This window comes from Pan troglodytes, chromosome 15, assembly GCF_028858775.2.
Source record: "Pan troglodytes isolate AG18354 chromosome 15, NHGRI_mPanTro3-v2.0_pri, whole genome shotgun sequence".
Classification (NCBI taxonomy): Eukaryota; Metazoa; Chordata; class Mammalia; order Primates; family Hominidae; genus Pan; species Pan troglodytes.
The window spans coordinates 70906772-70922487 of NC_072413.2; the positions used below are offsets into that span (position 1 = coordinate 70906772).

A 15716-nucleotide genomic window follows, 5' to 3' on the forward strand; every position below is an offset into this window, starting at 1 on the left:
GCTGGTCTCGAACTGCTGTCCTCAAGTGATCCGCCAGTCCCAGCCTCCCAAAATGCTGGGATTACAGGCGTGAGCCACTGTGTCCGGCCCTAAATAATGTCTTTCGATGCACGGAAGTTTTCAATTTTGATGAAGCCCAATTTATGTGTGTATGTGTGTGTATATATATATATGTAGTGTGTGTGAGTTTTGGGTGTCATATTTGAGAAATCATTGCCTAATCAAGATCATGATGATTTATACCTTTGTTTCCTTCAAAGAGTTTTACAGTTTTAGATCGAGATCCATTTTGGTTCATTTTTGTCCCATATGGTATGAAGTAAGGATCCAAATTCATTCTTTTGCAGTTTGATATTCAAATGTCCCAGCAGTTGAAAAGACACTTCTTTCTTTCGTTGAATGGTCTTGGCACCTAGATGAAAACCAGTTGACCATAGATAGGCATATGGGTTTATTTCTGGTCTCAATGCTACTCCATTGATCTATATTTCTATCCATATGCCAGTAACACAGTGTCTTGATTACTGTAGCTGTGTAATGAATTTTGAAATTGGGAGGTGCGAGTCATCCCAACTTTGTTCTTTTTCAAGATGATTTTGGGTATTCTGGGTCCCTTGCATAATATGAATTTAGGATCTGCTTTTCCATTGCTAAAAAAATGGCATTTGGAATTTTGATAGGGATTGCATTCAATCTGTAATTTCTTTCAACAGTGTTTTATAGTTTTCTGTGTACACGCCATATATTAATTTTGTTAAATATATTCCTAAGTACTTTTTCTCTTTTTTTTTTTTTTTTTTTTTTTTTTTGTAACTGAGCCTGAGCAGGGCCAGAGGAGTGCTTTATTCTTTTTGATGCCATTGTAAATGTAACTTTTCTTTCATATTCAGGCTGTTCATTGCCTGAACCAGTGTATAGAAATACAACTGGTTTTTCTATATTGATCTTGTATCCTGCAACCTTGCTGAATTCATTTGTGAGGTCCAGTAGATTTTTGGTGGATTCTTTGGGATTTTCTGTATATAAGATCATGTTTGGTTGCCTTTTCTTTGTCTTGCCTAATTGCCTGTCTAAAACTTCCACTACAATGTTGAACAGATGTATTGAGAACCAACATCTTTGTCTTGTTCCTGACCATAGAGGGAAAACTTTGTCTTTGGCCACTAAGTATGATGTTAGGTGTGAGTATTTTGTAGATGCTCCTTATCAGGTTGAGGAAACTACCTTCTGTTTCTAGTATGTTGAGTGTTTTTTTAATCATGAGAGGATGTTGCAATTTGTCCAGTGCTTTTTCTGTGTATCAATTGAGAAAATCATGTGAGGTTTTCCCCATCTATTAGTATGGTATATTGATTGATTTTCATATGTTGAACCAACCTTATATCTCTTTCTGAGATAAATCGCGCTTGGTCTTGGTATATAATTCTTTTTATATGCTCCTGGATTTTGCTTGCTAGCATTTTGTTAAGGATTTTTGTGTCTGTATTCATAACCCATACTGACCTATATTTTTCTTTCTTTTTTTTTTTTTGAGAGATGGAGTCTTGCTCTGTTGTCCAGGCTGGAGTGCAGTGGCATGATCTCGGCTCACTGCAACCTCTGCCTCCCAGGTTCAAGCGATTCTCCTGCCTCAGCTTCCCAAGTAGCTGAGACTACGGGTGTGCACCACCACGCCTAACTAATTTTTTTGTATTTTGGTAGAGATGAGGTTTCACTCTATGTTGGCCAGGCTGGTCTTGAACTCCTGACCTCAGGCGATCTGCCTGCCTTGGCCTCCCAAAGTGCTGGGCTTACAGGCGTGAGCCACTGCACCCGGCCTTGACCTATATTTTTCTTCCTATATCTTTGTCTGATTTTGGTAACAGGGTAATACTGGCCTTATAAAATGATTCGGAAAAATGTAGTAAATATCTTGGAATCATTTTTGTAGGAGCAGTTCCCAGAAGGAAGGCATGTACATTTGTAAGTTACTTGATAAATACTGTCCATTTTCCAAAAAACCAAATTGTGTTTATTTGTGATTAACATTGCCTTTGCAGAATAGTAGTCTCTTAGAAATTATAATTCTTTATGCCTTGAGGTACTTAAAAGTTTCTCTGAAAGACAAAGGCAAGCCCAACCTTCTGCAACACACCTGATTTTAACATCTAGAGCAGCTCCAAAGGTGCTAGATGCAGCATGTTACCAGCAAATTGTTTTCGAGTGCTTCCTACATAGAACAGGTTTTCTCAGCTTTAGCACTGTTTTGGGCCAGGTAACTCTTTTGTTGTTGTTTTTGAGATGGAGTCTTGCTATGTTGCCCGCACTGGTCTCAAACTCTGGACTCAAGCCATCCTCCCACCTCAGCCTCCCAAGCAGTTGGAACTGCAAGTGTGAGCCATCACACCCAGCTGAATAATTTTTTTTTTCTTCTTTCTTTCTTTTTTTTTTTAATGTTGTTTGTTTGAGACGGGATCTTGCTATGTTGCGCAGGCTGGTCTTGAACTCCTAGGCTCAAGCAATCCTCCTGCCTCGGCTTCCCGAGCAGCTGGGATTATAGGCATCAGCCACTGCACCCAGCCCTGGATAATTCTTGCTGAAGAATGTGTGGAAGCTGCCCTGCGCATTGTAGGGTGGTTAGCAGCATCCCTGGCTTTTACCCACTAGGCGCTAGTAGCAGCCTACCCCTCCTTCTCCCGAGTTGTGACAAACAAAAATGTCTCCAGACATTGCCAAATGTCCCCTGGTGGGCAAAATAATCCTTAAGAAGCACTGATCTACAAACTGTGATGCATACTGGGTTTTATATTATTACTAGATAAAATTGTCTCTGATGGCCAGGTGCGGTAATCCCAGCACTTTGGGAGGCCGAGGTGGGCAGATCACAAGGTCAGGAGTTCGAGACCAGCCTGGCCATTATGGTGAAACCACATCTCTACTAAAAATACAAAAATTAGCCAGGCATGGTGGCACGCGCCTATAGCCCCAGCTATTCGGGAGGCTGAGGCAGAAGAATCGCTTGAATCCAGGAGGCAGAGGTTGCAGTGAGCCGAGATTGTGCCATTGCACTCCAGCCTGGGTGACAGAGCAAGACTCCATCTCAAAAAAAAAAAAAAAAAAAGTCTCTAATTCTCACTGTATACCATTACCACTTTGGTGCCATTTGTCCCAGTCCATGTCACCATATCCTGTTTACTTTCAAATCTGTCTCTTTAGGCTCAATTTCTCTCTGTATTCTCAGACCCGTATTTCCCATTGCCTGCATCTTGAGATTGATTTGTTCAAAATCAGACTTACTCTCCTCTCCCCAAAGTGTTCTTCCTTTATTCTTAGTCTCCCTGCTCATGACTCTACCAGTTATTCACTTAACCTTTCTCAACTCCTCTCTCCACCTCTCCCATGAAATTTGCTGCCTAAATCTAAATCCAGGCTCTGCTATCCCAAGTACCATGTCCATAATGTGTAAGCGAGTTCATCTCACCTGGCTTGCCACTGCAGTTCTTACTTGTCACCCCATGCCGCTGCCTTTCAGGTGCCCTTTCTTAGCAGCTCTAATCATGTCACTCCTCGCACACCCAGAGTCCTCATGATCATGCCCTGTCTGCCTCTGCAGGCTCATCCCCCCCGTTTCTTGAACTTCAGGCTCTGGCCATACCAAACAGCCTGCAGGCCCCCCGCCCCCACTGCCTTACGTGGCATTTTTTTTTTTTTTTTGAGACGGAGTCTCGCTCTGTTGCTCAAGGCTGGAGTGCAATGGCGCTATCTCGGCTCACGGCAACCTCCATCTCCCGGGTTCAAGCGATTCTCCTGCCTCAGCCTCCCAAGTAGTGGGGATTGCAGGTGCCCACCACCATGCCTGGCTAATTTTTGTATTTTTAGTAGAGAAGGGATTTCTCCATGTTGGTCAGGCTGGTCTCAAACTCCCAACCTCAGGTGATCCACCCGTCTCGGCCTCCCAAAGTGCTGGGATTACAGGTGTGAGCCACCGCACCCGGCCTAATTTTTGTATTTTTAGTAGAGTTGGGGTTTCGCCATGTTGGTCAGGCTGGTCTCAAACTGCTGACCTCAGGTGATCTGCCCACCTCGGTCTGCCAAAGTGCTGGGATTACAGGCGTGAGCCACCACGCCGGGCTTGCCTGACATTTTCATTCTTCAGACTGCACTTATCTCCCTCCACCACCTCCAGCCCAGGCATGTGGAGCAGTCACTCCCTTCTCTCCCACCACACCTGGAGAGACCTGGGTCTTCATCCTTATCCTGTGCTGCAGGGGTTGGTATGTGCATCTGTCTCCCATATTAAACAATCGGTGCCTCCAAGCCAGGTAGCACAGCTTATTATCTCTGCCCACTCCCCAGTGCCTCACATGGAGTGGGCGCTTTGTAAATGTGTGTGGAGTAGTAAGTGGAAATAACCCAGAGCAGAAAGAAGCTACCTGGGACTTAAAGTAGCCACAGGTTTTGTTTTGCTTTGCTTCAGTTCAGCAAAAATTTACTAAGCACCAACTAGGTCATGGATGCTAGGAATAGAAAAAAGAACAAAGTAGGATGTTTGCCTTACAGAATTCACCTCATGTCCAGTATGAGATGGGAGTATGAACAAAGAGTCATGCAGAGTGATGAGTGCAAACATGGACTATAAAGCGGCCATAGAGAATGAACTGTGTTTGTGTTTAGAGAAGACACACTCCCCACCCTTGAACAGGCTTCTTAAAAGTACTAGAAAGGTACTGTCTTCGTCCTAGCCTTTAAACTCTTTCTGTATTTGGAAGGCTTCTATTAGTATGTGACTTTTTAAATGATTTTTTTTTTTTTTTTTTGAGACGGAGTTTCACCCTTTTGCCCAGGCTAGAGTGCGATGGTGCAATCTCAGCTCACTGCAACCTCCACCTCCTGGGTTCAAACGATTCTCCTGCCTCAGCCTCCCAAGTAACTGGGATTACAGGCACCAGCCACCACACCCAGTGAACTGCTGTACTTTTAGTAGAGACGGGGTTTCACCACGTTGGCCAGGCTGATCTCAAATTCCTGACCTCAGGTGATCCACCCGCATCGGCCTCCCAAAGTGTTGGGATTACAGGCGTGAGCCACCACATCCGGCCTTTAAAATGATTTTTGCTTGACCTTGCTAACTACATTACTTGAGGTTGGCAGGCTCCCTTACCAGATTGCAGTGCCTGTATGAGTTAGGGGTGAACACATGCTCTCCCTGGCCCAAATTGGCATTCGCCAGTGATTTTATCATTGGCTGCGTCCTGCTGATTGTGCAGCACCCTATTGAGGATAATGGTGTGAGTGGGACACAGTCCTGCCTCCTGTGGGTGATCTGAAGTCTTTGACTTACCAGTTCGTGTGTTCTTTGCTGTATTCATGCATTGTTACATAATTAAACAAATTAGAATCATTTCATATACAGAATATGCACTCTAAAGAAATTTTGACCTTTTTATAGAGTTGGTAATAATAATAATCTTTATGTCAGTAGAGCTTATTTTTCCTATCGGTCTTTTTCTCTTTTTGAGATGGGGTCTCACTGTATTGCCCAGGCTGGTCTCAAACTCTGGGCTCAAGAGATCCTCCCACTTCAGCCTCCCAAAAGTGCTGGGATTACAGGCATGAGCTACTGCACGCAGCCATTTTCCTACCAGTCTTAACACTGGCCACACGTGCTTCCCTTCCTGTGCGCAGTCCCTTTCAGCTTGTAACTTAACTATTAATAAATACAACTGTATTCTTTAGCTGGGGTATAAGATAACTGATCCGTAGGGAAACCCACACATGGTGTTCAGGAGCCATTGTTTAGGACAATGAATAAGATAAAAGTTTTGGGGCCGGGCTTGGTGGCCCACGCCTGTAATCCCAGCACTTTGAGAGGACGAGGCAGGTAGATCACTTGAAGCCAGGAGTTCTTGAGCAGCCTGGCCAACATGGTGAAACCCCATCTCTACTAAAAATACAAAAATTAGCTGGGTGTGGTGGCAGGTGCCTGTAGTCCCAGCTACTCGGGAGGCTGAGGCAGGAGAATCGCTTGAACCCGAGAGGCAGAGGTTGCAGTGAGCTGAGATGGCGCCACTGCACTCCAGCCTGGGCAACAGAGTGAGACTCCATCTCAAAAAAATATATATATATATACGCACATTTGGGCTGCAGGGGCAGGGATATTGCTTTCAGAGAAGAGAGGTATAGACAGGCAAAAGAGCAGATCGGGGGTTAGAGAGAAATCATGAACTCACTTTTGAACCTGTTGGGTCTGTGGAGATAGACACGAAGCAGCATAGGAACTTGGTGCTCAGTAGCGATATTAGGGTTGGAGCTGCATCTGCATTGGTAGATGAGGTGGTGTTAAGTCTGAAAAGAAAAGGATCTAGGACAGAACAATGGAAAGCACATACAGGGTGTGTGACCCAGGAGAAATGAGCAAAGGATTCATTTAGCAAGAAGGAAACCAAGAGAAAGATATTACAGAAGCCAAAGGAAGAATGTAGCCTCCTGGTGCCACATGTTGCAGGAATAAGGGCTAAAAAGAGACCACTCACTTTGGCAAGTAGGTAATCAATAGCAAGAGCATTTTAGTAGAAAGGCGAGGAGAGAGGAAGCTTGACTGCAGTGGGTTGAGGAATATTGGGAGATGAAGACATTGAATTCGTAGATGTAGACCATTCTTTCAGAATATGCCCATTTTTTTTGGATTAGAAATGGAACACTTACAAATGAAAAACCTGGGCATGTTTTTAAAAGCTGAGATAAGGAGAAGGAGACATTAACATATGGGGGAACAGATGTCTGCAGTTCCTGGGAAGGAATGAAATCAACAGCCAGGTGGGATGGGTCTCCCTTGAAAAGGAGCAGTGATACCTGTTGTCCAAGACAAGGAAGAAGACAATTAGTAAAGGCAGGTATTTGTGGAGCAGAAGGGAGTGAAGTTAGGGGTTTCATGCCTGGAAATTTTTCTTTTTTTTTTTTTTTTTTTTTTTTGAGACGGTGTCTTGCTCTGTCGCCCAGGCTAGAGTGCAGTTTACAGTGAGCACAATCTCAGCTCACTGTAAACTCCACCTCTCGGGTTCAAGCGATTCTCCTGCCTCAGCCTCCTGAGTAGCTGGGATTACAGGTGCACGTTACAACTCCCGGCTAATTTTTGTATTTTTAGTAGAGATGGGGTTTCACCATGTTGGTCAGGCTAGTCTCGAACTCCTGACCTCGTGATCCGCCTGCCTCGGCCTCCCAAAGTGCTGGGATTACAGGCATGAGCCACCACGCCTGGCCGACCTGGCAACATTTCTGTGGGGTAGGAAACTATGTGGTCGACTAGGGGTAACAGGAAGGAAGTGGGAAGGATGTTGGGGGAGTGCTGGAGGCAGCCGTTTCCAGGTAAGGCTTGCTGTGGCAAATCTGATGATAACCCAGGGTGGCCAGCCTTTTGCTGGTGCTGAGCATGAAGCAGCTGCCAAGAAGCAAACAGAAAAGCCCATGCCCACACACAGAGATGTATGGATTTTTTTGTTTTTCTCTTTTAGGAACAGAAATGAAAAAAAGTCGCTGGCAGAGTAGAAGAAGACATGGGAGAAGAAGCCACCAGCAGAACCCTTGGTTCAGACTCCGTGATTCTGAAGACAGGCAAGTGTGCCGCTCTGGGGAGCCACTTTTGCCCAGTGTGCTTCTGGCATTGTACACATGGCATGTCACACGATCACAGGTGTGGAGATCACCTGGGGGCTCGTCCCAATGCAGGTTCTGATTCTGTAGGTCTGAGGGGTCTTGAGGAGAGCCTGCCTTCCTAACGTGCTCCCAGGGCATGTCGCTGTGGTGGGTCAGCCCACCGCACTGAGTAGTGAGGAGAGAGGACCACTCTCTGTTCTTTCCTAAGTGACCACGACCTCTGGCCAGAGCATTCGCCATAAAGCTAGAGGCAGACGTTATCTGAAACAACTGGAAAACCGTTTCTCCATTTTGTAGACTTTTTATGCAATACCTTTGTGGAAACCAAATTTCATTAATTCAGCCTAAGTCTCGGACAAGGATATACACTCATGCTTCGCTTAACAAGGGGGAATGCATTCTGAGGAATATGTTGTTAGGCAATCGTGTCATGCAAACATCATATCACATACGTAACACAAACCTACATGGTACAGCCAGCCACACACACCTAAGCTATATGGTGTAGCCAAGTGCTCCGAGGCTGCAAACCTGTACAGCATGTGACTGTACTGAATGCTAGAGGCGGTCAGTACACAGTGGTATTTGTGTATCTCAACATAGAAAAGATACAGTAAAAATAGGGTATATAAGATTTTTTTTTAAATGGTATACCTATGTATGACACTCCTGTGAACAGAGCTTGCGGGACTGGAAGTCAGTGAGTGAGTGATGAGTGAACACAAAGGCTTAGGACATTACTGTATGCTAGTGTAGACTCTAAAACCCTGTACACCAGGCTACATTATATTTATTTATTTATTTAAGAGATGAGGTCTCACTCTGTTGCTCAGGCTGGTCTCAAACTCCTGAGCTCAAGTGATCCTTCTGCCTCAGCCTCCCAAAGTGCTAGGATTGCAGACTTGAACCACCACCCAGGCCAAGGCTACATTAAATGTATTTTAAAAATAAAGTTGGCTGGGCCAGGCATGGTGGCTGACGCCTGTAATCCCAGCACTTTGGGAGACCAAGGCAGCCGGATCACTTGAGGTCAGGAGTTTGAGACCAGTCTGGCCAACACGGCGAAACTCCGTCTCTACTAAAAATATAAAAATTATCTGGGTGTGGTGGCACACACCTTTACTACATCCTTCAGCCTATAATTCCCTCAGAAGCTACTTGTGGATTTACAAATCAAGTGTTTTAGCCGCAGCTCTATCCCAGTGTTACTGAACTAATCACCTCTGTCCCCCAAACCCCAGTTTCTCTGTCTGTAAGATTGTGTAGTCAAGTAAAATTTAAACTCTTTGTGCTACTGAATCCAATAAAGAATGAAATTCACCTAGCCTTGTAACTGCTGTTGTGCTGACAAATGAGCCCAGCTGGTAAAATTCTTATTGGCAGAGATTTCTATTTTTCCTTTTAATCTGGAAAATTCCACAAGACCTCACAAAATGCGCGAGTGAGAAGATAAGAAGAGGGAATCACTGTGACATCTGTCCTCTTTTAAAGAAAGAAAAAAGAATGAAAAACCAAAACCTTGCCCTATTTTGTTGTATTTGCAAGAGGGGATCAGTGCTTCTCAAGTAATCAGAAAGGTCAGAGATCAGAGGTGAAGGCTGCAGAACTGCCCGAATGGACCCCCTGTCCCCGTCAGAATGGCTGGAACTCAAGCCCTGGGCTGCAAGTTAACACAGCTGTGTGTCAACAGGTCTGACTCCCGGGCAGCACAGCCCGCTCACGATTCCAGCCACGGTGATGACGAGTCTCCGTCAACCTCGTCTGGCACAGCTGGGACCTCCTCTGTGCCAGGTAAGGCCACTTGCGGGGTGGGAATCCTGGCCCCTGCGCACAGGGAAGGCTGAGACCCGTTCCTGGCTTGGAAGGAATTCCAGGAGCAAATTGAAACACTCAGGGAAGGAGCTGGGTGCGTCAGGAATGGTGGTCATGAGGCAAACCGCCTCCCCCAGGACTGAGCACAGTCCAGGATGTTGCCTGACAAGGCAGCTCATCCCCGCCCTCAGAAAAGACAGGCAGCCACGAGATGGGGGGACAGGCCACTGGGCGCCCAACTCAGGTGGTCAGTTCACAGTGGTTGAAATTGGTGCATTTAATTTTTTTGTCTAAAGAGCTACCTGGGTTTTACTTTGACCCTGAAAAGAAACGCTACTTCCGCTTGCTCCCTGGACATAACAACTGCAACCCCCTGACGAAAGAGAGCATCCGGCAGAAGGAGATGGAGAGCAAGAGACTGCGGCTGCTCCAGGAAGAAGACAGACGGAAAAAGGTGGGCTCCTCACCCCTTCGCCCCCTGTCCTCTCCGCTCCTGCCAGCACCTGTCCATCCACTGTTGAAAAGGGTGCCAATTAGATGCCCCTGCGACACTTAGCAGAGGCACTTCAGGGGGTGTGGCTCTAGCTTTTCCCTGACAGGAGGAAGACAAGAATAAGAACAGCCAAGAGTCCCCTTCTTCCATCCCCGTTTTCTTGTTCGATAAGTTTTTTTTTTTTTTTTTTGAGGCGGAGTCTCACTCTGTTGCCCAGGCTGGAGTACAGTGGCATGATCTCAGCTCAGTGCAACCTCCACCTCCCAGGTTCAAGCAATTCTCCTGCCTCAGCCTCCTGAGTAGCTGGGACTACAGGCACGTGCCACCATGCCCAGCTAATTTTTTTATTTTTAGTAGAGACAGGGTTTCACCATGTTGGCCAGGTTGGTCTTGAACTCCTGACTTCAAGTGATCTGTCTGCCTCAGCCTCCCAAAGTGCTGGGATTACAGGCGTGAGCCACCGCACCCAGCCTTCTTCAGCAGTTCTAACATTTTGTCATTCCTGAAGGGATCTTGGGAGGCAGTGTGATATAATTTTAGTAACTGTTTTTTGGGGTTTTTTTTGAGACAGGGTCCCACCCTGTTGCCCAGGCTGGAGTGCAGTGGCACCATCTCGGCTCACTGCAACCTCTGCCTCCCAGGTTCAAGTGATCCTCCTGCCTCAGCCTCCCAAGTAGCTGGGATTACAGGAACCTGCCACCATGCCCAGCTAATTTTTGTATTTTTTTTTATAGAGATGGAGTTTCACCATGTTGGCCAGGCTGGTCTCGAACTCCTGGCCTCAAGTAATCCGCCCACCTTGGCCTCCCAAAGTGTGGGATTAGAGGTGTGAGCCACCATGCCCATCCCAGCTGTCTATTTTAAATAGAAGACCAGGATGCATGGTTTGGAATACAGGCCATCTTGTCTGTTTGCAATACAGACCAACAGGTCTAGACGCTAACATATTTTGTTGTCAAGGTAGGCAATGGAATGTAAAGTTCCAGCCCTGGGTCACCACGGGTGGAATGGAGAGTGGTGCAGACCTGTTTGCAGTCCCATTGCTGCACTCACGCACCTGGTGGCTTCGTCCCCCCGGGTGTATGTGGATGGGGAGCGTGGGCAGAGTTGACGAGCAGGCTTTCCCACTCACACTTTCTTCTGCTGGGCCTTTCCTCTTGCCGAGGAAGGGAGACTTGGAAAGGACACCGTCAGATTTTTATGCATATAATTTCTGCCAATTTAGTGCCTATTTCCTTCATTACGTCCTATGGAACTAAAAACATTCTCCATTATCCCCTAACAAATAAATCTTCATTGAATTGTTCTCTTTTTTGTAATAAATATAGATTGCCAGGATGGGATTTAATGCATCTTCCATGCTACGAAAAAGCCAGCTGGGTTTTCTCAACGTCACCAATTACTGCCAGTAAGACAATGCCTCTTTGTTATGTTTTCTTCATGAATGTTCTTTTCCTGTTTCTTATTTTCATGGTATAAGAATCCAGTCTGGATAGACCATGTGGCTACCCCGTGAAGCACCTGCACAGTTGAGGGGCTCCAGTTCACACCCTGCCTTCTGCTGCTTAAACCCACCCTGAGAAAGCTGTTCTCTCTAGAGCGAAGGCGGGGGACTCTTGCAGGAGGATAGGGAGAGAGGATGGGGACGTAGGCAGAGATGTCTATTCTCTGTTACTCGTAAGTCATTCTAGTAGAAGCTCCTACAACTTCATTCCCATGACATTTCTGCATCCTTCTTTCCCTTCTAATGAGTTGTCACCAAAAATGGGGCATTAAGTGGATGTGTGTGTACTAAACCTTATCAAAGTACTTATGATGGCTGATACAATTCTAACTAAAACCCTGTGAAATAGGCCGATACTTTCCCCCATTTCCTGAAGAAGAGACTGAGGCTCAGAGTGGAGTGATTTGCTCAAGGTAAAGCTAGAAGTGGGGAACTGTCTGACTCCAACACGTGAGCGCCCAGCGCTGCGTCTCCTGCCCCCACTGTACATGCGCAAGTGAAGAACCTGCATTTGAGGCAGCTTCCTGGGGCACAGCCCTCGGACCTTGGAGCAGGGCCCCTTCAGGAAAGGCCAGAAACACCGGCCCCTCCTGTTTTCCTCCTTCTGAGACAGAAAGTTAAAAATCTAGTTAGATCTGTTCCTCACCCTGCGAAACAAGAGGCGGCCGTATCCTGGGGCTCTTCCCGGCGGCGGAGTGCCCTCCAGACCATTGTTTCATCTCCCGCACTTTCGTCATCTCAGGGGAAGGAGCTGTACTGAATGATGCAGACACAACTCCCTCTAACTCCCACTCTTTGACTCTGCAAATGGGCCACCCACTTCTTCATTTTCATCTTCCTGAGCGTTCTGTGGGGAAACTCAAATTCGGATAATCTGGGATCTTGCTCAGCTCCATTGCTGAGAAGTACTGTGGAGCAGGCTGACGAGGAGAGATGGGCGTCAGCGGGGCAGGGAAGGCCAGAGACCCCCGAATCTTCTTCACGGATGTCAGCTTCAGCATCCATGCCCCCACCCTCTGTTTCTGCAGTTTAGCCCACGAGCTGCGTCTCAGCTGCATGGAGAGGAAAAAGGTCCAGATTCGAAGCATGGATCCCTCCGCCTTGGCAAGCGACCGATTTAACCTCATACTGGTGAGTGGGAGGGGGACACCTGCCTAGAGTGTGGCTGCCACCCTCTGGACACTTTGTGGCTTAGCGTTGCCAGTCATCAAACCTGGCTCCGGAGAAGCCAACTGCAATGAAAGTAGGTGGCATCTTCTTGGTTGTACGATTTTAACCTGCCTGCTGGCTACCCGCTGGGAGATGCTGAGCTGGCAGGCAGGCTGTGGGGCGACCATCATCACCCCCCACTTCAGCTCCATCGTTTGACGTCAGAGTCTGGACCCAGCCACACTTTGACTACTGAACTTTACACAATAACTTCTCCTTGGCTGTGTTGTATATGCAATTAAAAAGGCTCACAGTGGACCTGGGGACATCTGCTTCTTCCTGAACTGGGGCAGGACTTGGTGGCTAAACCTGCAGCCCAGTGTGCCTTTGGTCACTAGAGGGTAGGACTCCTTGCTTGCCGCCCCTGGCTTCAGTGGCACCTCCCATCAACACACCTCTATCACATCATTTGCAGGGGGTGAAAGGCCTTCTCTGGTTTGGGTTGGACCCAAGCTGGAAGCCAAGGTCAGCCGCTTAAACCCAGGGGCCAGGGAAAGGTTGGCAGAGAGCTAGAGGGACCACTGCAAACAAAGGTCCCTGACCTCTCGATGGACCACGTAAGAGCAGGGCCTGCCCGGCAAGCCCTATCCTTCCTGGAGGCTGAGGGAAAGCCAGGGAGAGTGAAAGGAGGATACAGAGGCAGGAGCATCTGGACTCAGTCATCTGCTGGTGGGACTGGAGGCCGATGCTAGAGATTGACCCTGGAGGTTGACACTGCATCCTCCTGCCCCAGGAGACCGCCACAGCAGGGCCCTTCCATGTAAGGGGTGTTGGGGACCGGGCCCACATTCTCCCATGTGGCTTTTCTCTCCATGTGTGTTTGGGGGTATGGTTTGACTGAATGAGTAGAATCGTCTCTTGTGGTTGGTTCCCCTCAGCAGCCCCTTCCCTGGGGTAAAGTGGGTGGGGACGGTGGGGGTCATTGGTGTGTGGGGTCTGGTGATGCACAGGCCACTGTTCACAAGCCTGGACATCTCGACCCTCATGCTTCCTCTCTCGTGACTCTGGCTGGCCGGTGTGACCGCAGGGCCAGAAAGTGGCTTGGCACCTGGAGAGCAGTTTTTCAGATCTGAGTCTAGTCTCAATGATTCTTCTGGGAACATAACTTCTTCCTGAGTAAACTTACAACGTTGGTACAGTTTCACCAAAACCAACGTCCAAACTCGTGTGTGGGTCTGTATTTATTAATATATACAAAACACATAAATATGTGGAGTTTTTGCTTTGAAATAGCAATTAACCACATCATGTTTTAAAATGAGAAAAGAAAAGCTTAAAATAGCCCACATCTGGCACAGTGGTTCATGCCTGTAATCCCAGCATTTTGGGAGGCCTCAGCAGGTGGTTCACTTGAGCCCAAAAGTTTGAGACCAGCCTAGGCAACGTGGGTAAACCCCGTCTCTACAAAAGAATATAAATTAGCTGGGCATGGTGGTGTGTGCATATAGTCCTAGCTACTCGGGAGGCTATGGTGGGAGGATCACTTGATCCTGGGAAATCAAAGCTGCAGTGAGCCATGATTGTGCCACCACACTCCAGCCTGGGCAACCAATCAAGACTCTGTCTCAAGAGAAAAAAATAGGGCCAGGCGCGGTGGCTCACACCTGTAATCCCAGCACTTTGGGAGGCTGAGATGGGAGGATCACTTGAGGTCAGGAGTTCGAGACCAGCCTGACCAACATTGTGAAACCACATCTCTACTAAAAATACAAAAATTAGCTGGGTGTGGTGGTGCGCACCTGTAGTCCCAGCTACTCAGGAGGCTGAGGTGGGAGAATAGCTTGAACCTGGGAGTCGGAGGTTTCAGCAAGCTGAGATGGTGCCACTGTACTTCAGCCTGGGCGACAGAGTAAGACTCCCTCTCAAAAAAATTAGCCCACATCCTGAGCGAGGCATGGTGCCTCACACCTGTAATCCCAGCACTTTGGGTGGCTGAGGCAGAAGGATCACTTGAGGCCAGAAGTTCAAGACCAGCCTGGACAACATAGCGAGACCGTATCTCTACAAAAAAATATAAAAGTAGCCAGGCACAGTGGTTCATGCCTGTAGTCCTAGCTGCTCAGGAGGCTGAGGAGAGAAGATCACTTGAGCCCAGGAGTTCAGGGTTATCATAAGCCATGATCATGCTACTGCACTCCAGCCTGGGTGACAACAGTGAGACTCCACCTCTTAAAAAAAAATAGCCTACATTTGAATGCAGTCTTTTTCTATTGCACGTTTTATTCAATGCAATTTTTTTTTCATGGTGGTAAAAAAAAAAAAAAATAGTGCCTATGTAATAGGAACTAGCATTTTTCCTATTGCACCACAGCCTTCGTGATGGCACATGACACATTCCTCTGGGTGGATGCTAGGGCTCTCCCAAACCCACTTCTGAGTGAGGTCCTCATGCAGACCTCAGACTTTCTGGCCATGTCCCCTCACTGCCATTCTCATCCTTCCTCTTGAATTGTTAGATCAGACACGTGCTGGCTTTGCCCAGACATGGCTGCACTAAGTTGGGGAAAGTGAGGTCATCTCCACTCTCGCTCATGGAGAGGAACTCTCACCTAGTGAAAATGCACAGAGCATGGGGGCCAGGAGAGACGGGCAGGTCCCTCTTAGGCAGTCCACCAGGCGCAGCCTGGGAGGTCACCCACTGCCCCCTTCCCTTCTCCAGGCAGATACCAACAGTGACCGGCTCTTCACAGTGAACGATGTTAAAGTCGGAGGCTCCAAGTATGGTATCATCAACCTGCAAAGTCTGAAGACCCCTACGCTCAAGGTGTTCATGCACGAAAACCTCTACTTCACCAACCGGAAGGTACGTTGCCCATCCCTGTAGCCTCTCTGCACACTTGACCCTGGGGGTAGTTGGCCAAATTCAGGGTAGAGGAGAGCAACTGGGGAAGAGGGCAGAGCATACTTACCTCATTTTTCCATAAGACTTGATTTTTTACTTGAGCCTAGGAGTTTCAGACCAACCTGGGCAGCATAACATGCATGGTGAAACCTCATCTCTACAAAAAAAAAAAAAAATTATTTGAGTGTGGTGGCGCGCACCTGTAGTCCCAGCTGCTTGGGGGC

At 47.4% G+C, this 15716-nt stretch overlaps 1 protein-coding gene across 40 annotated transcripts in view; it reads left to right on the top strand.

The window, feature by feature from the left end:
* Positions 1 to 15716, top strand: part of DCAF4 (DDB1 and CUL4 associated factor 4) — a 41512-nt gene that overhangs the window by 4537 nt on the left and 21259 nt on the right. For 18 of the 40 annotated variants that reach the window (XR_010151197.1, XR_010151196.1, XR_010151200.1 and 15 more), the window contains exons 2-7: positions 7491 to 7590; positions 9323 to 9423; positions 9741 to 9898; positions 11266 to 11345; positions 12470 to 12572; positions 15310 to 15453. Coding sequence is in view for 29 of the 40 variants with exons in the window: in XM_063793644.1 (XP_063649714.1) it covers positions 7499 to 7590; positions 9323 to 9423; positions 9741 to 9898; positions 11266 to 11345; positions 12470 to 12572; positions 15310 to 15453 (678 nt within the window). In the remaining 11 variants the exon portion in view is untranslated. Of the gene's footprint in view, positions 1 to 4539; positions 4704 to 7490; positions 7591 to 9322; positions 9424 to 9740; positions 9899 to 11265; positions 11346 to 12469; positions 12573 to 15309; positions 15454 to 15716 lie in introns of those variants that run through there. The other 22 variants (XR_010151202.1, XM_016926326.3, XM_016926323.4 and 19 more) reach the window with 7 other exon arrangements.